Raw genomic sequence first — 24,130 nt, forward strand, 5'->3', positions numbered from 1 at the left:
ATTTGTGCCTCATATCGAAGTTACCGAGTATCATAATTCCTCCAGGTGGTAAAGATACCTCGAGACAAGTGCTGGGCATAGAAGCCACAGGGCATAAATCTGCAAAGAAGTAAAAAGCTAACCTTTTCAAACAATATGGCTTCTCTCTCACTTACCGACTTTACATTTCCCTGTATGGCCCCGGAAGATGACTGGTTAGCCAGAGACGGGTAAGATTCCTCAAGGGAGGAACAACCTAAGACAGGCACAGTCGCAGGGGGGCCATCAGGTGAGAATTTGGGGATCAACAGAGGTGAGGCTCAGAACCTCACCCCCCCCTGCTTTGAGAGAAATCTTCTGCATCCATGGATGTTTTGCTGCCCTTGTCTAGCCTGGATTAATACTTAGTCCATAGGCACACACCTGATCATCTGATCATCTACATTTGCCCTCTTACAGCACTTAACTATGTTTTCTACCTTTATCTTGCATCCACCTACCACTTCAGCATTTTATTAAAAGTAAAAATAATAATAATAAAGGGAGAAATGTCGGATCCACATATAAATCAAGTATAAAAATCAAACGAATACTCATATTTGACCTGATTGTTTATAGGTCATAATGCGTGATCAAAACCGAAAGTTTCTGTGATGAATGCCCTTGTACTGTTCACCATGTAAGAATTTATTCACTATGTAAGAATTCGTTCACCATGTAAGAACTTGTTCGTTATGCTTCAGAAGATTGGAGACTGATGAGAATTAGACTTGAGATGGATTAATGATTGTACATTGAGCACTGACCCCCCTATACTGAATTTTATTGTTGTTAACAACCATTTGATCAATAAATATGAGATGCCCTCTCAAAAAAAAATAAAAAATAAAAATAAATAAACAAATAAATAAATAAAAATAACAAAACAGAACCACATGGAAAGGTTTCCAAATACGTGAAGATGGCAAGTCACAAAATATTACAGAATGATCTAACCCTGTCACAGTTCACAGAGGGAACCAGCCCTATCACAATTTACATACTTGTGGAGATAAGAAATGGATAAAAGGGAGGTAGAAGTCCTTTATTCATATATTTCTTTGTTTAAATTTTTACTATTATTGTGATTTCTAAAAACAAAGTTACAAATAAACAAAGATACATTTAAATCAAACAAAGAACCAGTAGGGAGAAAAAAGATTAATTCTTCTGGAAGAAAAAAAGGGTTAAACTTGGACATTTTTAGTTTTGACAGACTGCAAAAGTATATTCCAGAATGTATCCACGTCTTTCGCTATGAAAAACTCTGTGTGAGGATAATTCTGCCACTGTGATAAACAGTAATGTTTTCTTTTTTAGCTATATTTGGGTCTCCTTAATCCCCAAAAGAATTACTCAAAACAAAGTTACTCATACCAAGGGTATATTTTTACTGGTGGCTAGCCACAAATAGCCAGGCACTATATTAAACAGGCAACAAGGTACCTAATCTACAGTAAGTATTCACTAAACTGTGTTTCACCAATTTAGACTATTAACATTATGTCTACTGGTGATGTGCTCAGGTCAGATACAAAGCTTTCAAGATTTTCTCCAGGTGACCTAACTGAAACTCACTTCCCTGCATTTTAAGGACCCAAGACCACACTTCTAAGATAAACAAGTAACAGATCAGTATTAACAGTGGAACTCCCAGTTTTAAAATAAGGAGCATATGAATTTTTTCTTTAAGAACAGCTCTCTAAGCCTAGTATTTTAGAGACTAGGAAAACAATTTCCATGTCAACTCATAGCAAGCTAAAAATATTAACCTTCATCAAGAGATTTTAGTGTTTGCTAAAGAATATTTATGTTTTCTATTATTAATTAAAGAAATATTCACCCATTATTTTGTATGTGTATTTGACATCAACAGTACTAAGAATATACTCTAAGGAGTCACGAAATTACACAAAAATTTTTTACTCCACCTTCAAAAAATCTAATTATATCATTTGTATTACTGTTTATTACTGAGTACAGACTTCTGATTTAATGTATCCATCACAAATGCCTCTAGACATAAGAAAAACAGACCTATAACAAAAGAACTAACAGATCTCAAAACTAATTTTCTTCTAATCAGAAACTGATCTTTGCTTAAGACAAGTTTTTGATGAATTTTCTATCATAGCAGTTTACTTTGTATTAATGTAATTACTGGTTTAATAATTAGTATAAATCAAAATTAAATGGAAATAAATGTAATAAATTAAAATAAGATAAAAATTCAGTTCTTCAGCTGCACTAGCCACATTTCAAGTAGACAATAGCCACATATGACTAGTGGCTACCATATCAGATAATGCACAGAAAGAACTAACATTTGCTTTTTCCTAAAAGTTATTTTGTATAGTACTATTCAAAATATTATCTATAAAGATAAAAGACTTTTGGGTTAGTTGAAATGAAATTCTTAACTCAAATTCTTTAAAATTTTAACTCACCATGAATCTCTTTAATACGAAGTGTATTCTGATACATTCCGTATTTCAAAATCAACTGTTCCAAATAGTAGAAAGTTTTTTTGTGCAACGTCTAAACACAAATGCATTAGATTAGTAAATGAAATGCAAAAAGCAACAAAAGTAAAAAACCATCTGCAGATATGGCACATTGATTTTTAAAACAAAAACAATCTTCAAAGGTTATCTAAAATCTGACCTACACTATCCCTGCTGCCTTCAGGATTTGGAAAGGGAAAGGAGAAGGTTTTACTAGCTGTTTATAATTGACAAAGATAAAATGCAAGACGGAGGACTCACTCATCATCTTTCTCTCCTTACCTTTTGCCTGACTTGAACAACTGCCTTCCAGAAATCCTTGGCTTCTACTCTATGGCAGTCTCCACACATTTGGGGTTGAACAACATAATCCACGACAAACACTTGCTGAAGGATAGCACCATTCATCACCTGATAAAGAAAACAATTAGTCTTTCTTTCCTTTCTGTTTTAATAACAAATATTTTTCTTAAAAGAAAATGCTTTAATATTTAACTTAAAATCTTTCTCCAAGAATACTTTGAGTACATCAACAATAAATCATTTAAATTTCAAGTCATAAGTTATATTACTTTAAGAAAGAAAAACAAGTTTAATTCCTAGGATTTATTAGATTAACATTTCAAATTTATCTTTAGTTGAAGTGGTTATGTAGATATTCTTTGAAGAATTTTTTTATCTAAATAAATGTGTGTGTGTATGTGTGTATATAAAATTCATCCTAAGAAAAAAGACAAAACTCTCAGAAGAAAACACGCCTTAATACCATTGTTCCCAAACATAGCCCATCATCAGAAATCACCTGGGAATCTTTTTAAACATTGATTCTTGGGTCTCACATCCAGTTGAATCCAGTATGATTCAGTGACTGAGTCATGATGATCAGCCAAGTTTGAGAAACAATGCATCAGCTCACACTTTTACTTCAATCTTCTTCCTTCTATAACTTTGAAAAGATTATCTTAGCCCGCTAATAATGAACAATAATGCACTTATTAGTGACCTGATCATCAGTACAGATCATCGAAAAGACTACACTTAAAACTAAGAGCATATTCTTTTCCTTCTAAGCTATTCAAGCAGAGCTCCTCATTATCACCACCTACACTTTAACCATGCTGAGGAAATTATATACAGCTTACCTCTTTCTGAATAGTCAGTTTAACTTTAAGTCTCTTAGAATGGGGCTCAGTCCAAACAAAGCCTGCATCTACAAGCCGTACCTTCAATAAAATACAAACAAAAAGAAACCTAAGTTCCCATCTGTAGTAAAAGATAAAAGAACAATTCATTAACAAACAGATTTCCTAAGATGCTTAAGGAATCTGTGATAAACATCACTATCTAGCATCACCAGTTAAAAAAAGACTTATCATCAGGGGTATGAAAACAAAAACAGCAAATAAAAGGACAACTTAATGACTTTATATTAATGTAACTGGTATAAGTTGAGCAAAAACTAAAATACAAGCATATGAAAAAATCCTCTCCCCTAAAAAAAAAAAAAACACTGTTTTTTGAATGGAAATTATACTTTTTTAAAGAAAGCAAAGATCTGGTAACCTCATTTTCTACTAGAAATCTCATGAACAAAAGTTGCTACTCAGACTATTCTCTCTGTATTAAGCATGTGGCTTTGAAAAAAGAATGAACATGCTTTAGAGAAGTCTCATGCACTGAATACTGAATCTGCAATGAATCTGCAATGAAACTCACTGCTATATCAGCAGACCAGCAGAAGCCAAAAGCAGTTTGCTGTATGTGAGGAATTGAAAGTAGCTCAATATGGCTAAAAATTGGGGTGGGAGAACAAGAATGGAGGTTGTTTCAATAATTTGAGCAGGAGTTGTAGGTAAATTGAACTGACAGGCACTAGAAATAACAGAAGCAGAAAGATCCAAGAGCTATTTAGGAGATAAGACCTATAGGATTTAATGATAACCAGATATATGAAAAAGAAAAAAAAACAGATTCTAGAGTGATGACTGAAGATCCAGCTTGGGCATTCAGATACTATTTTTCTAACACAAAGAACAGATTTGATGAGAAGATGCTGCATTTGGTTTCAGACATTTAAATGGATTTATTTATGAGATATCCAAGTGAAGACGTTCAGTGGATAGATATATATTTGGCCTGGAGCTCTGTGGGGAAACCTGAACTATATATAACAGATATGGGAGACATCAGCAGGCAGATATATCTCATCATGTCCTGTCTGATAAGAAGTAGACTAGCTAGTATGGATGCAGCACTCCAGAGTAAAAACCTTCTCCTCCTGTAACTGGCTTCCCTAAAGCAAAGCTTAGTAGTCAACAAGCTACACCACGTAGAGAGGGTGACAAGCAGCTTCTTATTCCCTGAGTCTCCACGTGCAGTGGTCAAGAGGAAGCCCCACAGGCACTTAAACTGCACATCCCTCAACCTACAATCTCCACCTGCAAGAGTGATGGTATCTATACCATGACCCAACACAGCCTCACCACACTATCTGTCCTCAGACAACCAGGACTAGTCAACTTTACCGGCCGCTTTATCCTTCTTTACCATAGTCCCAGACACCTCAGTCACCCCTTCTCTACCTCACTCCAATCTCCATATGGTTCCACATATTCTGTTCTGTCCCATCTAACACCTCCACCTCCTAAATCCTGAGAACCTTTTACTGTGCCCTCTGGAACTCAACACTTCCTAACAAGAAACTCTTCTAAATCCTCAATTTCTTTGCTGAATATTCTTTTCACCTTCTAGATCTGTGATCATATATATTACCCCCCTGCAGCTAATTAATGACTTTTTCTTATTTTCTTATCACTGTGCTAGGAGCCAGATAGAGAAGTTAAGATAGCTTATCATTGGACCAAGAGGTCCTTGCTCTTAACTAATTCCCAACCATTCTTCCTGCCTCCTCCTTAAATATAACTAGCTTTGAATCTAAAGTCTTCAGACCATGTCACTCAATATATCTTTGTTATAGACATCTTTTAATGTTTGAGTAACCTGCTCTTATTTCTTAAAGATTTTAGTTCCTAGGTCACTGTCACTCTTTCCACCAATATTACTACTCAGTGATTTTAATATCATCATAGATGATCCTAGCCCTGTCCTGTTCATTCTTTTGAGTTGCTCTCCCTAGAAGATCTTCCTATCTCAGCTACTTATACCTTTTTATTACTGGTATCTGAAACCTCTCCAAAATCTCAATTCCAATCCCACTCCCTACCACCTCTTATCTTTCCAGCTTAGTTTCTACAGTTCCTGAGCACCAAAAACACTTCTATCTACTGCAAGCTACAATCTATTCCTCCTCCTGTTCACTAACCTTCATTCCTCTTTATCTACTCACTTCCATCCTATCCCAGCTTTCTTGCTTTCAAGATTAATCACAAAATCATTCCCATGTACACACTCAGTTCCCCTGGGTCCCTCTCTCCTTCACCTCAAGAACTTTGCTAAATCACAATCTTGGTTAAATCCAATGCTCTACCTGGTCTATTATGCCTTACCTGTGTAGTTGATGGGGTTAGAAAAATAAAAACACACCATGCTAGTCTCTGAATTTTTAACTGTCACTCTTACGTCTGCCCAGCAACCATACATCATTTGGGTATGTGCCCTCTCCTTCTCCCCTAGAAACAATTTCATACCCTTCCCTCTCTCCTCAAACATCTAATAATTTTTCTCTCATAACTACTGTTCATCCTTCTGTTTCTCAGTAAAAAAGGAATTAGAAGAGATTTTCCAAAAGCTCTCGCTTACCAACACCTTCTCTCCTGTTACCACAGATGAACTGTCCATGCTCCTATCATGACCAACCTCTAGAATGCCCCATTAGAGAGCAGAGATCTTTGTTTTGCTCCATGAAATATTCCAGGCTCCCAAAATGGTGCCTGACAAAAAAATAAGTGCCAAATAATTTGTTGAATGTACAAACATACTCTTCTAGTATGCTACAACCTGTCTCTTTTCCATTCCTCAAGGGTAACTCCAAGCATATTATTCTGTCTCCGTGCACTCTCCATGAACTTTTCCCTCTATTTCCCATCATTCTCAAACTGCTTACAAATATACTAGAATATCGTGCAGCTTAAGCAATGTGTCCCTTTTCCTTATTTCCCTCCACCCACTGCCTCATTTCTGATTCCCTTTGCGGCATATCTCAAAATTATCTATATTTGTTGCCTCCAATTACTGTCCTCTTACTTTCTTCATTTCCATTCAAATCAGTCTTTACCTCCAACACTAAACAGAAACTGCTTGCCAAAGTCATTAATGCTCTCTACATTGCTAAATTTACCAGAACTCACTACTCGACCCATCAGCTGCAAATCACTCAACAAGTCCCTTGAAAAATACTTCCCTCGCATTCCAAGACACAACACTTGCCTAATTTTTCACCTACCTCACTAGTAGCTCTTTTTCAGTCTCCTTTGCTGATTTCTCATTTCCCCAAACATTTACCACTAAAGAACCTCAGGATTCAACCCTCTAATTTCTTCCCTTCTCTATCTTAACTTCCTATGAAATCTCATCCAATTTGACAGTTTTAAATACCCCCAAACATATACCAAATTCAGTATCTCCTATCTGGACCACCTCCTTGCTTATTTTTACCCAGCTGCCTACTCCTTATATCTACTTCCCTGTCTAATGGATATCTAAGTACCACTTTGAGATGAGTTCTGATCTCTCCCACCCTGACATTCTTCTCTTGATGCCTTTCCAACCTCACTTAACAGCAACTCCCTCCTTTTAGTTGCTTAAGTCAAGAACCATGGAAGTCATTCTTGACACTTCCATCTCACACACAGCTTTATCAGTAAACCTGACTACCTTCAAAATAGATCCAGAATCTGTCTACTTCTCAATCACCTCTACTACTGACCCAAATATCATTACTCATTATTACAGTTGCTTCCTAAATAAAGGTACCCACTTCCACCCTTACTCCCACCCTCCTTCACAACTACTCTAGCCAGAGGGATCCTGATACATGGTAAATTATTCATCTTACTACTCTGCCCTACACCCTCCATACCCATCACACTTCAGATTGAAAAGTGATCCTTACAATGGCCTACAAGGCCTGACCTTGGCATTCAGATACTATTTTTCTAACACAAAGAACAGATTTGATGAGAAGATGCTGCATTTGGTTTCAGACATTTAACTTTCCATGACTTCTTTGGCTTCATTCCAATTACTATTCCCCTCTCCACTCCAACTCTTAGCTGCCTCTGGCCTCTGTTACTTGTTTTCTCTACCCAGAATGCTCCATCCCTTACTGCCTTTAATATTTAGTCAAATGTCACCTTACTTCCCTAACCACTCTTTTAAATCACAACTTCCCTGCAGTTTTCATCCCCTTCCCGGTTTCTCCCTCCAAAGAAAATATGCTTTTTAATATAGTGTATGTATATGTATCTATATATATATATATATATACACACAAACTTCCTTTAGCCATTGCCTACTCTACACCATCCCTTCCAGTTAGAATTAAAGCTCCCTAAGGCAGGGATTTTTGTTTCTCTCTTTCACTGCCATATCCCCAACACCAAAAGCAAACTGGCAGAGTTGACACTTAACAAACATCCGCTAATGAACTAATGAATTACTAGGCTCCCCAGACATTTGACAAAAGCATGAAATATGAAAGCAAAATTCCAAGTTCTACAAAAAAGTTATTTCAGAAAGTAAAAAAGACAAATCTAGAAACAGAAGGAAATACAAAATTTAATTTTAAATTTTAAAAAGGACCTATTAATGGCTTCAGAAAAATTCAAGAACAGAATGCATCAAGAACATTAAAGACTCTGGAACTTAAAAATACTACTGTTAGGCAAAAAAATCAATACAAAGCAAAAGTAAACGAGAGTGCCCGAACACAGAAAAAAAGACAGAAAGATTAAAAACAATACCAAGGAAAAGAGAAAAAGTTTTAAGCCAGTAAAGCCAACATTTCAGTAACAGAAAATCCAGAAAGGGGAAAAAAGGGAAAACAAAGAGAAAAATGTCAAAGAACTATTACATGAAATTCTATCTCAGCTTAAAAGACAATACAAAGGCCTTTAAGCCAAGAGAGTCCATTTGAATTAAAAACATACCGGGTGGAACAAAGTCATAAAGTTTAACATAAAGACAAGTGAAAGTGTTACATAAAGAGGTGAACTGGACTACCAAACTCCATTTGTTTTCTGGAAACATTTATGCACTGACTTTAAGTAACAGGCACAAATATTTCCTTTCTAGAGCAGTCCTGAAAATAATAAGAAACTGAATACCATAGCTGTAATACTAAAGCCTCCTCAATTACATTTAACATTTTATATAATTATTATCAGAAAAAATTATTGCACACAGAGGTTCCAAATAATGAATGAAAAAAAATTGATTCCACACTAAACCTTTAAAGCAAAAAGATTTATTTTCATTTCCATAAAAGAGAGTATATATAAATAACTTTACCAGCGAAAACAGCAGTTGGGTACAGTAGGGTGCTTACCAATGGTAACTTTTAATGGCTACTTTGAAAAGACACTCATATGAAAGTTTTCTGGACAGCTGCAAAAAAAAAAAAAAAAAAAAAAAAACCCACAAAAGCTGATTTTAGCTATCTGACCTACCTTACTCAGAGGGGCTTTGATTTTTTTCAAACACAAAGCAAGAAGTTCCCTGGATTCTAACGCACATTGTATCCAAGTTCCTGGTGGCTGGAAATATCTGAGAGAGAAAATAATATACTAAAAACCAGCATTTCTCAGGGAAAAAAAGTTTCCATAGATATAAGGTTATTAACTAGATACAATAATAACCAAGACTGAGCTGAAGCACTAAATCCAAATATATTTTAATGGTTCCAGAAAACTTAGACTATTAGCTTCCATTAAAAAGGTAAAATTATAAGTATCTGAGAAAGCCATTCTGAAATAACCTATTAAAGAGGTCTTATCACTTCAAGCACTAGTAAGAAATACAGTGAAGATGACAAAATGCCTAAGACCTCCCTGAAGTTATGCTCTGAAAACCAGGTAAAAATATCTCAAAATAGCATCAAAATGGTTTACACTGTACATCTAAAGTGTGCTTGAGAACTATTTATTTCTCACACACAAGAAGGTAAATTAGTACCTCATACTATGTATCAATAGTTCAGACTATTCATCCATTTCAAGACCCTTTCCAAATTTTGAACTGTAAAACTCAAGTTTTAAAATCTTACATAAAACCTGATTAAATTACACATCAAATCCCTTATGTATATGCTTTTACATTTTTTAGCCCAGCACACCCAGGACTTAGGACAGTGCCTAGCACACAGTAAGTGCTCAATAAATGTTTGTTAGACATGATATTTCTAAATGTGTTTTGTGAATGCTCTTTTTTTGACTGAGTGAATACTTATCAGGTGAATGTTCCGATTTTTACTTTTAAAGGTTCACTCAAATACCTTACACAGGTTCCTTTGTTATAATAAGCATGTTTTTGGAGTTAGAAAAGGCTTCACATATCATCTAATAAAGTGCCTTCATCCTGATGAGGAAATTAAGGCTTATAGATGTTAATTGGCCAAGAGTTTCAAAAGGATGCTTTTTGAGAGCCAAGGCGAACTCAAATTTCCTGGTTCTTGTCCAGGACTTTTTTCATTCCAACATGCTTTTAAGAATATGCAAATACTCATAATAGAATAATAAGCTTCACACTTGCCAAGCTTGCAAATTGTAAAATCCCTGTAACAATACACAAAATTCCATGTGACTGTGTAAGTACATGTTTTAAGTATTTTTCTCGGGTGATAATTTTCAAGTTCTCAAAAGGAATAGTGACCTCTATCAAAAAAGTTAAGACGCTCAAGAGTTCCAACCCACTTGAGAAATCACAGGAATATAATTTTATATGGGCAGTTTTATCGGAAAGTTTTGTATTACTCAATGGCTTACTAGATAGGAACTGTTTATGCCAACTAAAGAAAATAAAGGAATACAACACTAACTTTCAGAAGTCTCCTATCTTCAATTCTAGTCTTTATTTCAGAACATACTAAATATGATTTACAGAGCTTTTTTTTCCCCATGAACTATAGTCATTTTAGCTACATGGGAAATTCATTTGATTTTTAAAACCACTGCTAAATTATTTAAAACATAAGGTGTTTTTTATCATACATAGCTTCTGGTTGCTAAAAGGGGGAAAAAAAACCCTCATGGTAGTAACAGTACTATGTCCTTAATAATCTGCTTTCACTTACCCTTACAAATATCAACTCGTATACATTATTAAGTGTATACACCGAAGCTATTAATCTCTTAAAAGAAAAAGAACAGATTCAAATTACACCATCTTTACCAGATTAGCAGGGCAACCTAGAAAAGTACACTATAAAATTGAAAATTCTAAAATCTTTAGTATACCAACATAAATAAAAATTAAACTTCAGTTACATGTACTTTATTCTGTGTATCTTGGTGTAATCTCGGTGTGTCCTGGTGGCTCTCCTATATATAAATCCCAACGTTTAAGTAGGATAAAATAGTAATGCACCATACCTTTGGCATTGTTTGCAGAAAGATATAGAGACCTGTTTCGGAATGCCTTGGCTGATGTCCACTTTACTTCGCAAACAGGCCACACAAATATTGGCAGGATTTGGACTAATTGGGATGCCACACTCACAGCACAAGCTTAAATAAATGAAGTATGAATTTTTCAAATTAAATTTCATTAATTCACTGGTTAAAATTTTTAAATATCAAACAAAGCCTTCAAGTTAAGCCATAATATCTCTGCCCTTTTTAAAAAAAGTAACTTAGAAGAATCTTCAACAGCATAGCTGATAAAGAACCTTGTAACACTGAGGCAAAAAACAAGGATTATAATTCCAAAGATCCTCACAACACAGCCCATGTCCAAAGGATCTAGAAATTCTAAATTATTTCTAAAAGTCATCATTTGAGCTTTATAGTGCAAAGACTTTTTTTAAAGCCTAAATATAGCCCAGCGACTGCCAAAATGTAAACATTTACCCAGAGCAGAAAAATTTTTAAAGAATAGAAAGAGTAGCATATCTAGTGTTTCAGTATAACTGATGAGTGTCATAACCATAGATGTGCTAGTGGGGCAGAAAATGTTTAAGATCATTGATGCTATCAGAAAGACATGTCCTACAATCTGTGATAGTCAATATAGTACCAGGCACACGTGCCTACAGAGGACCTGAATGTGGCTGGCATGAGTAAAGAACTCAATATTGAATTTTATTTCACTTTAATTTTTTTAAATTGAAATAGCTGCATGCGGCTAATGGCTATCCTACCGTTCGGTGTCAATCTAGAAGAATGCATAGGGTATATTTTGAACATTCTCAATTCAAGGATTTACTACAACAAACTTTCCAACTGAATATGAACTCGACTTTAACAGGAAATAAGGCTTTTCATTTTTCCCACTTACAACAGAATTCCCCCTCAAAAAAATCTTTCCAAGGCGTTTCAAAGACTCACTTTAACATCTTTAAATGTAAGGGGCATGGGAGTAAAGGAACGCGACTTACATGTGTCCTGGGCTGCGATCGGTGGATTCTGTCATGTACTCCATTTTCCTGTATACTCTGATTTTAAAAGAGAAAAACAATCGTGGGATTTAAGTCATTTGTCTCTTCACCTCTTTATACAAATCTCCCTTCTGCCTCTGATATACTGCAAGCCCCGTAAAGCAGCAAATAGAAACAATTCTATTTGTTAACCCTGCAACCAGTAACTTCTCTAATATAAGAACCAAACGAATCCTGGAGCTGCCATCTGGGCCGCGGTCCTGCGGGGTCACCGGGGAGCCAACCCCGCCAGGCCCACGAAGGCTCGGAGCTGGCGAGGGCCGCCGCGGACACCCCCATCCGCAGCCGCTGGCGCCTGGGCCCGGGCCTGGGTCCCGCGCGGCAGGAGGCCGGGGCGGTGTCGCAGCGCCCGGGGGCCGCCCGCTCACCCCGCAGCTCGCGCTCACGCGGTGGGGCCTTACGCGGGCTCCCGGGCGGCGGCGCGCACGCGGCAACGAGCGGCCCGAGGCCGGCCCACGCTCTCCCAGGAGCCCTCCGCGACAGCAGCCCGGGTCTCGGCCCCCAGCACCTACTTAGCGTCTCTGGGCCAGGCCGGGATCGGCGGGGAGAACAGCAACAGAACGACCACCCGACGCCCCTCCGCGGCCACTACTGCCAGCTCCGAGCTGGTAAAGATCCCGCGAGAGGAGCTCGAAATCCCGCGGGAAGAGAAACCCGGGCCAGTGGGGCGGAGGAAGGGGAGGGGCAGGCGAGCCGCGCGGGCGGGGCGGGGGCGGGGGCGGGGGGGGGGCGGGGGCGGGGGCGGGAGGCCTGCCCGATAGGAGGGCGTGGGGAGGCGCAGCCCAGAGCTCCATCTTTCTATGTCTTCCGTTGGGTTTTCTTCCTTTCCGATTTTCTCACTCCCATCTAACTTTGCACGTGTAAATAAGTCACTTTCCAGGTATCCCTATTGGGATCTTGCTTCTTGGTTGAAATGACTGTATAAAAATTAAACAGTACCACATTGCACAAAGAAATTAGAGTAAACGCCATCAGAGGCTTTATCCATTCAGTTAATAGGCATAGGCCTAATGCCTGCCACATCCTAACTGTTCAAATGGTCTTTGTTGAATAGATGAAGGAAAAAAATGTAAGGCCTAACTATTTGTGAAGAAGTCTTTGTTATTTTCAGGACACTCCAATTATTAGAATGTGCTTCCAAATAGTGCACTTAATATTTCCTTATGAGTTAACACCTTGATCTTAGAGCCACAAAGACCATGTCAAATCACTCTTTTTCATGACAGACCTTCCAGTATTTGAAGAGCACAGCCATGTTTTTTCCACCTTCTTATCCCAAATGTCAAGTAAAAAGTAAAGTATTCTTAATGAGGGCCATCAAAGAAGGCCTCATTTCTTGCCTAGTGTTCTTAAGTAGTCTCTCATTCCTTCTCCTTATTTCCAGACTCTAATCCATCCTTCTAAAATGCCAATCTGATTTTGTCACATTTCACTGCTTTTAATCTTTCACTGGTTTCTGATCACCTTCCAGATTATTTCCAATTTATCTGCATAGAAAGAAGATGTTTCAGGATCTGACCCTGACATATCCTATCACATACCTAAGCACACAGCCACACAGACCAATTGGCAGGTCCAAAAGGAACTGTCTACCTTTGCTTATGCCTGGGACACTCCACCTTAAACATTAAGATCAAGTATCCTATGTTAGTTTCCTTTTGCTACTCTAACAAATCACTACAAATTTTGTGGCATAAAACAACACAAATTTATTATCTTACAGTTCTGGAGGGTGCAAAGCTAATCAAAGATCTTTTATTTTATGTGTGGTCCTATAACAGAGGTGTATGCCTCTATAACAGTACCACAACATTAAATTGGATCATAAATTTTCTACTCGGCATGTTCCACAGGTTCAAACTCCCGGAAAGCAGTCTAGATCTTGTTCTTCTCAGTATTCGCTGCACCTAGTATAGGGCCTGGTGCAAAACAGACTCTCCATGTATGTTGGTAAATTAAATACCTATTTGATACAACAACTCTGAAAAGATTGCTTTTCTCCCCATATTTTCCATTCACAATATCATTTGTCTTAATCCAAATACCACTAGGAACACAACTGTAGTTAAACAGATTGTGTTTATTATTCACTGAAGTGAGTGCAAACATACCATGAGGAATTATGGAATGTCTCAGTAAGAAGGTGTTAGATAAAAATCTGTCACAGAATTTTATCTTTGGTTGGGTGACTTGTGGAAGAGTTTAAGAAAGCAGGTATTTGCTTCTAGATTGGATGCTGTCAGAAAGCGGAGGCAGTGCTATGATGGGAGCTAATAAATCTTATGTTTAGAAGAGGTAGAAGGATGGCAGTCACTCATTTTAGCCAAGAGAAGGAGTGTTTGATATTTTGTGGGTGGCACAGTACCTTGTACTTGTCTATGCTTAGACAAAATTGTGCAGTGGCCTGGTATTATCTCATTTTATCATGGTCTCAGAATAACTTTGAGGTTGGTATTCTTTGAAATTGCATGTCTAACCGAAGAGTAACATGACCTTCCTGTGAGTACAGGCCAGCTTCTGAATGTCAGGGGTTGCTCTTGCTTTTCTTTCTTTCTCAACACATTCCTTCAATCCTCTATTTGATCTGGCACCAAATGCCACAGTGCCAGGCTTGTTAGGCACTTGACATACAACAGTGAACAGACTTGGTCCCTGCCCTCATGGAGCTTACATTTTAAGATGAGGCTGATATTCCAAAATATTAGATAATTTGCTGAGTGTTCTGCAGCAAGTGGTAGAACTGGGACCTTAACTAATTTGTCTAATTCTCTAGGCTCAGGCCATCTATTTTTACCCACAAGCTTTCTTCTTTCCTTCCTTTTTTTTTTCTACATTATTTTCTGTCAATCTCATTTCCATTTTCTGTTTAAGAGTCTGTGGAAGAACAGCTTAGCACCACTCAGTGGTTGTTCCTACCCATTCAGGGGCCTGAGCAGTGGGAGCTGCAGACCAGGCCTCAGTGGCCAGCTGAGCACTCTGGTCTCCAGTCAGGAACAGCCAGATGGACACAGAGGGCACCTGCACCTTCAAACCAGTCTGCAACTTTGGGCTGAGAAGCAGTAAATTCAGGATCTGGGGCAGTCCATTCACCCTGACATTCCTCTTTAGTCACAGCCTTTTCAGCAGCAGCCTGCTCCTCCTTTTCTTTCTCTTCAGGATCTCTGTAGAAGTAGACATCAGACTAAGCCTCCCATGGGTGCACACCAGAGATGGTGCCACACATCTGCAGAATTTCCCAGACAGCATCCACCTCAAATTCGCTGAGAGCTCCTGCATTATTGCATGGGATGGCAACATCCATGTAGTGCAAAGGAACATCTGTGCTACCCAGAGATTCAGTGGTAGGCAGGTTAACATAAGAAACCTCTATGAAAGACTGATGGTCAGCTCTGGGATCAGTAACCACCAGAAGACATAGCTCCCTGAAGTACCTGATCAGTGAAGGTCCCAGTAGTGAAGTGGCCTGATTAGGAGTGGCTCCAGTGGCAGCAGCAACTTAGCAAAGCTCACTGGCCAATATTCCTTGATGACATGACATTGGCATCAGCCAGTTTTTCAATGGCAACAATGGTGCAAGCTCCCAGCAGAAGTTTCTCCCAGGTTCTCTTCATATATAAAAGGTGATGCCATCATTTTTCCTTTTGAAAGTGTACTCTCCCATTTGGAGGTTAAGGTTGGTGTCACCAAAGTGGGTTCTGTTGCAAAGAATTTGAGGACATTCTCTTCCTTCATTTGGAGGACATCAAGGACTCTGGACATTGTGAAAAATTTCCCTTTAAGTCACAACAGGGAACCCAGAACAATGCCTCTGTATGGACCTCTCTGGTTAGAGTTGAAAGGCCATAAGCTTTTGGTAAATGAAATACTTATATGGCCAAAAGTACTTTCCTCCCACTTCCCACCCCACAGTACTAACATCTCCAGATGTCAGAATTAAGTGCTTGGTGTCAAATGCCTCTGCCACAAGCCTAGGATAGACTTGCTATGATTGGTCTCAAAGTGGGATAATAATGGCAGATTATACCAGAGAAACTCATTTTGTACTTTTTATTTAATCCTCAAATTTCAATTTAAAAAAATGGGTTCTCTTGCCCAGAGTCCTTATATTCAGGGTATCTAACCTAAATTTTAGCTTAGTATGTCTTTACATACTTAAATTCTGGGTGTTTGACCTTAGTAATAAAATGGAATTCTTAAAAGAACTAGATGACTGTGACCTCCTAGCAAATTACAGATTCATTTTCCAGATTCATGATCTACAAAAGTCATCAAAAAAATTTTTTTTTCAATGTTTTCAGAATCCATAAAATCTTCTTCCTAACCAGTTAAGGTAAATATAAATATTTATTTTTATCTCTTTTATTCTGGATTACAACATAACTGCCTTGGAGATAAATAGAATGAGCATTTTAAAAGAAATGGAGTTTTATTCAATTAAAGTATCTTTAATACCTAGTTAAGTTGTAAATGCTCAATTAATATCTGTTAAGCAGTGGAATTCTAGACAAAACTTTCAGGTGCATTGTGTGATTTTTTTCACACTACCAAATGTGATAGCACATTTAGGATATCAAGGTGCATTAACCAGAGATTAGCACAGAAGCTTTTAGAAAGCATACTTAGAATCAACACCTGTGGAAGGGAAGGAAAGAACTGCAGGCAGGTAGAGGGAGACATGATGCTGCCAGAAGTCTGATGGAGGCCTCTGCAACCGTGTGGGGACCCCTGAAGTCATGTGGAGAATGTGAAGGTTCCTGTGGCCAGGATTCTCACCTCACCCTGGTTGACTTGCTCACTACACACATGTGGGCAATGCATTGTTATTGACTCCATATAAAGAGCTTCGCCCAGTGTTCTGGGCTGCTGCATGGTTTCAGGGCTGCAGGAGAGCAGAGACTGGAGTGCTGGCAGTCCTGAGAACAGAGACTGAGAGGGCTACGGAGCAGAGGTGCCCAGAGGCAAAGACTGGCTTGCTGCATGCAGACTTGCTCTGAGTGGATGGGATTCTAGTGATTGACCGGCCACCGTGGGAATAAAGTTGGGTAATAAACCCTTTCACCCCAAGAATGTTCCATTGTCATTTTTTCCATCTCATTGAATCCATAGCAAACTTGTCCAGGGCTGAAACCCATTGGCAAGACTAATGAGATGACCATTCAGCGTTTTCCCAGGGGGGCTGTGCCTTGTTCTTGAATGTCACTGGATACAACTGATGCGGGGAAGAGGCATAAACTTGGCTGAGGTTTGTCTCTTCAGCCATGGCAGTCCCAGCAATGGATGAAACTGAGAGCTTCCTGCCAGCAGCAGGAGTAAGGAATAAGTCCTTCGTTCCTGAAGGGGACTTGGGCAGCCCCTCATAGCATGAATCACATAAAGGCAGTATGTCTGTGAGAACTGACACAAGACCCAAACCCTGAGGGCCTTCCTTCAATGTCCAAGGTTTGCGACTTACAGACCCTGCAGTCTTAAGGAATTGCTTTATGTTGCTGAGCCTCAGTTTCCTTCTTTCTAATGCTATGCAATAATCCCAACCTCATAAAATTGCTGAGAGAAGTGATTGAGATTAAGTACACAGAAGTGTTAGTAAACTGCAAAAAGAAACTGCAGAAAGCTATTATGGTAAAGCTTCTGAACAGTGATTGAACTAAACAGCAAGGAATGGTTTGTTTTTGATGCATCCAGTGTATAGACTTTGAAACATCACACTTGCAATCTTGCATTACTATTAATTTAGCATATAAAGAAATTATAAACAAAATTTGAATGTTCATTTCGTGAAATTCATTCATCTATAACATGATGTTTATATGTCTGCATGTATATTATACTCCAACAAAAAGTTTAAAAAATACAAATAAAATCTCACATAGAATCCCAGTAAATAAAACAGACAAAATAAAAGAATGATAATTGATAAATTTCTCCACTTTTGCAAATTCCAAAGTATCAGACATCAAATTTGTAACATTTCACTGTAGTTATTAAAAGACGTATTTGCTGAATGACCTCTAGCTTTTAGATGGAATGGGAAAGTGACAGAATTAGTGAAGGCACAGAAGTGAACAACTTTAGTTGCACACACACAAAAAACTTCTAGCAATACAACTTTATATGCACTAGGTCCCAAAGAACTATGAATCTGGGAAGATGAAACTGACATTTTTGCTCTGATCCTTCTTTTCAGTTATTGCTACCATGTCAGTGTCTCATTGGTACTGAAATCTTCCTCACCTCTTCCTCTCAGATGATCTCAGAGATGGTTGGTGCTATTTTCTTGTTTTACTCCTGTAGCAAGAGTGGAGAAGACAGCAAAACTGCACTATGACCAGCCAATCTGGGGGTGTTGGAGAGAATTTGCCTCCCAAGATTGTACAGTAGAAATGAAGTAAGAAATGAACTTATTTTTACTATGTGAGTATTTTTTATTATCTGAAGTTGAGTTTCAAGGGAAATTCCAAGGATATACAGGGAATGTAAATAAACAAACGTGGATGTCAGAAAAAGTACTTTCATTGTCTAGGTGTGTAGCTGCTTTACTTTAGAATACTTTTTAGTTAGTTGAGGCATGGCCTCCCAATTAACAGTCAAATTATTATTACTGAAAAGAATAATCCAAGAAATATTTTCCAGAATGTAAGGACAGGAATTTACAGATTTAAATGATCTGTCACATTCTCATCAAAATGATAAAAATAGGGACAACATGAAAGATTACTCTCAGGACGTTTAGAACACTGGTGATGAAAGAAAGATACTGGAAGTTTCCAGGGAGACAAAAATGGCAAATACAGAAGATCAAGAACAGAATAGCAGTTTCTTAAAAGCAAAGACTACACAGTACAACCTAGCCAACTGTACTACTAGTCAGTTGTTCTGATGAAATGAAAATTTATGTTTGCATAAACACCTGTGCATGAATGTTTATAGCAGCTTTATTTGTAATAGCGAAAATAACCCAGATACCTTTCAACAGGTGAATGATTAAACAAACTGTGTTATATCTTCACCATGAAATACCATTCAGCAATCAGAAGAAACAAACTATTACACAAAGAACTTAGATGGATCTCCAGAGAAATATGCTGAGTCAAAAAAGCCAATTCTAGAAGGTTACTTACATACAGTATGATTCCATTTATATAACATTCTTGAAGTGACAAAATTAGAGAACTGGAGAAAAGATTAGTGTGTGCCAGAAATTAAGAGTGAGGTAAAGGACAGGAGGGAAGTAGGTGTAGCTGGAAAAGGACTATATGGAAGATCCTTGTGGTGATGGAAAGTTTTGTATTTTGACTGTATCCACTTAAATATCCCAGTTGTGATACTCTACAATAGTTTTGCAAGATGTTACTGGTGGGAGGAACAGATAAAAGGGTTCAAGGAATCTGTATTGTTTCTTACAACTGCATGTGAATCTCCAATTATCACAAAATTTTTAAAAGTCTGATTTGTTTTTAATCAGATAAAATTTTCTGTTTAAGAAAAACAACTCCCTGGTTTTATCTTTTGTGGTAGTTTCCTTCACAAGGCAACACTTTTATCTTCATCATTGGTAGAAGTCATCCACATTCACTTTCTCCCCAGTATCTTTACCACTAGAAGCAATCATGAGATACAGTGTTGGCTAGCAGGTTACAAAGGGAAGGCCATTGGGAAATCTTCCAGGAAAACTTTAGCTTTCTTAATAAAAAGGCACAGATTCAGTGGATACGCCATTTTGCCCTCACTCTTTGTTCCTTTGCCCTTCTGTCTGCTTCCTGTCTAGAATGTAAATGTGATACCTGGAGATAGAGCAGCCATCTCCTGACAGTAAGGCAACAGCGATAAAAGCTAATGCCATCATGCTAAGGATAGTAAGGCAGAGAACTAAAAGGAACCTGTGTCTTGGCTGTGTTATTATGTGGAGGCACCAACCCTGGTCTGTCCACCTTTAAAGTTCTTTCTATTTAAGGAAAAAAGAACCACTTTATTTGTTTAAGCCACTGTTGGCTAGGTTTTCTATTATTTGTAACTGAACATATTTTAACAGACTCGTCACTCACAGATTTTCAGCAGGCCTGATATACTTTGCCTATCTTCCAAGACTATTGTAAGAATAAAAAAGATGATAGCTACTTAGTATTCTTTGCATGTTTCAGAAACCAAATTGCTGATACTGTGTTTTCCTTTATTTTTTCTCTACAATATTTTATGTTTCTTATTCTCCTTGGCTTGGCCTGAATTTGTATTATAATCAGCCTCTTGCCAATCGCTCCCCTAATTGAATTGGGCTTTTGCTGTAGCTCAGACAGCTCAGAATATTTTTATGGTCCTCCTAAACCATTCCAGCCCAGGGCAGATGCTGCCTTCTTCGTCCTCACAGCATTTTCTGTCTGCACCTCGCAATTGCCAATTCATCATGTACTGCCCCGTGACACTTCTCATACAGCTGTCATAGAATAATCAATGTTTAGAGCTGGAAGGGACATTAAAGATCATCTTCTTCAGCAACCTGAGTGCATGGGAATCATGAATTGTGCCTTAACTCTTGGATTTTTCTTTACCTTTCATGAGTTTACAGCTTATCATCCCAACTAGATCTTAAGCTCCTAAAAAAAAGAAAAACAGTAAATATTTGTTGTTACCTGCTACAAGCCAGACACCTTACACTCACTATTTAATTTTCACAACAATCCTTTGAAGTACATATTAATCCCCATTTGACAGGAGAAGGAACAGAAGCTCAGAGATGTTCCATAGCAAAGGTATTGTACCTAGAAAAGAGGGAAACCCAGATTCTGACTCAGGTCTTAACATATTTAAGCACTTCTAACCTTTTTCTGGGCTGCTAAATCTTTTGACTGGAGGTTGCCTTTTGGGGTTCTTGAAACTTTAAGCTTCAAGAAATTCTGCATTCTGTTCATAGGCTTTCTTTCTAATTAGAGATTTAAAACATATCTGTGATATTGTGATTTATAATAAGAAATATATTTGATCTTCTTCCCCAGTTTTAGGCACAGGACTCCTGAAACCCTTGTAAATGCCTAAGTGAGGAGCATGGTCTCCTGGAAGGGAGTTGGCCACCGGAAAGGCCAAGCCATGTTAGAAGCTTGGAATTTTCAGCCCCACCCTCCATCTTCCAGAGAGGGGAGATGGCTAGAAATGGAGTGAATAGTTGGTCACACCCATGTGAGGACACCTACATAAAATCCCAATAGTAAGGAGCTCAGAGAACTTTCAGGTGGTGGATGCATCCACTTATTGGGAGGGTGATGTGTCCCAACTTCACAGGGACAGAAGCTCCTGGGCTCAGGACCCTTCCATATCTCATTCATGTACCTCTTCATCTGCACCTTTATCGTATTCTTTAATAAACTGGTAAACATAAGTGTTTTCCTGAGTTCTGTGAGCTATTCTACCAAATTAATAGAACCTGAGGAGGAAGTCATGGGGCCCTCAGATTTGTAACCAGTTCAGAAGTTGTAGGTAACCTGGAGAAAGAGAGGTGGGAGCAGTCACATGGGACTGAGCCCTTAACCTGTGGTATCTGATGCTGTCTTTAGTTAAATTATATGACACCCAGCTGGTGTCCTGGAGAATTGCTTGGTGTGAGGGAAAAAAACCTATGTATTTGGTGACCAGAAGTGTTAGAAGTATTACAACTGTGGCAGTAGTGTGAGTAAGAGAAACACAGGAGAACTATAGGTTTTGTCAGTTCAACACCTAGTAGCAAAATAAAATAATGGTTCTTTCTGTTTAGCATTAACATTTTTTAAAAATGCAGTGCTGAAAGAATGAAAATATTATATACTGTTTTGTTTTAGTGGGAAAATTGTTAGATATCTGTCACAATAAAATTTTATAGCAAAAATAGATATTAAGTTAATGCAGAATAGTTTTTGTTCTATCTAAATAGCAGCAAACAAGTGATTTGTAGAAAATCATTGTGTAAAATATTTGAGATAACTCATGCCACTAAGAAAAAAATAATAGAAACATTTAGAGAAATGAAATAAAGTAGTTCCAAGATTCAAAGAAATGGCAACAACTTTTGATCCCATTCAATAAGCCAATTGTATATTTTTCATCTCTGACTTTCCATATTTTAATCTGGACATAGCAGATTTTAAATTTGAAAGTTGAAAGCTTTCAGTTGCATTACCTTTCTGTAGAACTTCCTTAATGCTAGAGGGTGATTAAAATGCAGGTGTAATTTTCTTCTAATGCCATTGCTATTGTTTAGGTAACAAGAAAAACATCAGGTAATTGGCTTTGAAGAGTACAGTCTTGTAGCTGTCATCCATTTCTATGTAAGCCACATATGATTTTCGAAGTGTAGAGATAATGTCTTCATTTCTTAAAAATGTGTGATTTTACATTTCTGCATTTTAGAAAGAACTTGGTCATAATTGTAGATGCAGGCTTTTAATTAATGTACATATCGCCTTTGGGAACATACCTTTGTATAATCTGTTTATTTATATAACTTGCTAATCATATCTGCTTATGTCTGTGTGCTCAAGATACTGCAGTGAATATCAATTTTAAAAAAAACACCATAAGCTATGGTAATTGGTTGTACATGCATAAAATGTTAACCAAATAATAATCATAATCATAAACTAATACATAAATATATCAGATAGGTTCCTGTGTATCATGAAGCCTCTAGTCATGCAAAAGATTGTACTTATTAACCGTAATCCTCAGAGGACAAGGACTATACCTTGCATAACTTTGTATCCATCAGGTCTAATACAGTGGAGCCTAATAAACATTTGAAATATAAATGAATGAGTGAATGAATAAATGTGTTTCCTTTGAGAGCTGGCAAGTGACTTACACTTCTTTTGAGTCTCTGTTGATTGTTAGTACAATGTTTTGACCAAAATAGACATTTCCTTATTGGCATGAGGGTTAAAAGAAGAAAAGGACAAGTCTTCTTTGTCTTTCTGACCACGTGTAGGGAAAATGGAGTTATTCTTGCCAGGATGCTTGCCTGACCCTCAGCAGATATGCAATGTGATCTTATGCTTATGTAATACTTGACATACTGTGCAGGTGCATGCCTACACATGTGTTGGCAATGAGCCATTATAGTCTGTGTTGCTATATGAAGACCTCAGCCCAGTGGTCTTTGTGGATTCTGGATTGCAGGCTTGCTGCATGCAGATGTAATAGACGTAATCTAAGTGCTCCACTAGCTGACCTGAGAATAAAGCTGGGTATGAAACCTTTCCCCAATGCCCCGTTGTCATTTTTTGTTCTGGCCAAACCCAGAGTGAACTTGCCTGGAGCTGAAATCCAGAGCTACAACATGCTGCACTACTATTCTAGGGATTACGGGGTACGTATTTTCCAGCCAGCTTGTCACTGAGTGTCTTGCCAATGGGTTTCAGCCCTGGGTAAGTTCACTATGAATTCAGTGTGACCAAAGAAATTGACAGCAAAACGTTCTTGGGTTGGAGGGGTTATACCCAACTTTATTTCCAGGTGGCAGGTCAGTCACCCAAATTCCGTTCACTCAGAGCGAGTCTGCATGCAGCAAGCTGGTCTCTGCCTCTGGTCCCCTCTGTCCACACAGCCGTCCTCTGGGCCCCTCTGCCTGCACAGCCATCCCACACAGCCATCCTCTGGGCCTCTCTGCAGTCGTCCTGCATAGCCATCCTCTGGGTCTCTGTCCTCAGCGCTGTCACCACTCCAGCCTCTGCTCTGCTCTCCTGCAGCCTTGCAGCCCTGCCACTGTGTCACGCCCAGAGCACTTGTTGGAGGTCTTTATATAGAGTCAACAGCCATGTATTGCCCACAGGTGTGCAGTGAACTAGTCAGCCAGGGCCAGGTGAGAATCCTGGCCACAGGAACTCTCATTTTATCCACACTCAGGCAAACTAGATGCTCTCTATGTGCCAGCCACACCACCCTTGTCCCTTGTCTTTTCTTTGAGACTATAACAATTAAAGAATTCATTTATTAGAATTTGTCAGTTAAAACAGCATTTTAAAAAAGATAGGGTGATGTA

General features: G+C 38.2%; 1 protein-coding gene and 1 pseudogene across 10 annotated transcripts in view; both read right to left on the reverse strand.

Moving 5' to 3' along the window:
* NMD3 (NMD3 ribosome export adaptor) overlaps positions 1–12,783 on the reverse strand; it is a 129,326-nt gene extending 116,543 nt beyond the window's left edge. For 8 of the 10 annotated variants that reach the window (XR_012129391.1, XR_012129390.1, XR_012129389.1 and 5 more), the window contains exons 1-7: positions 12,645–12,783; positions 12,073–12,129; positions 11,069–11,203; positions 9,149–9,245; positions 3,665–3,745; positions 2,805–2,933; positions 2,466–2,556 (exon numbers count right to left, since the gene is read on the reverse strand). Coding sequence is in view for 7 of the 10 variants with exons in the window: in XM_073232138.1 (XP_073088239.1) it covers positions 2,466–2,556; positions 2,805–2,933; positions 3,665–3,745; positions 9,149–9,245; positions 11,069–11,203; positions 12,073–12,116 (577 nt within the window). In the remaining 3 variants the exon portion in view is untranslated. Of the gene's footprint in view, positions 1–2,465; positions 2,557–2,804; positions 2,934–3,324; positions 3,627–3,664; positions 3,746–9,148; positions 9,246–11,068; positions 11,204–12,072; positions 12,130–12,533 lie in introns of those variants that run through there. The other 2 variants (XM_073232136.1, XM_073232141.1) reach the window with 2 other exon arrangements.
* A 2,238-nt stretch (positions 12,784–15,021) lies between these two features.
* Positions 15,022–15,891, reverse strand: LOC108405234 (small ribosomal subunit protein uS2-like; annotated as a pseudogene).
* Between the last annotated feature and the right edge of the window lie 8,239 nt (positions 15,892–24,130).

This window comes from Manis javanica, chromosome 3, assembly GCF_040802235.1.
Source record: "Manis javanica isolate MJ-LG chromosome 3, MJ_LKY, whole genome shotgun sequence".
Taxonomy (NCBI): domain Eukaryota; kingdom Metazoa; phylum Chordata; class Mammalia; order Pholidota; family Manidae; genus Manis; species Manis javanica.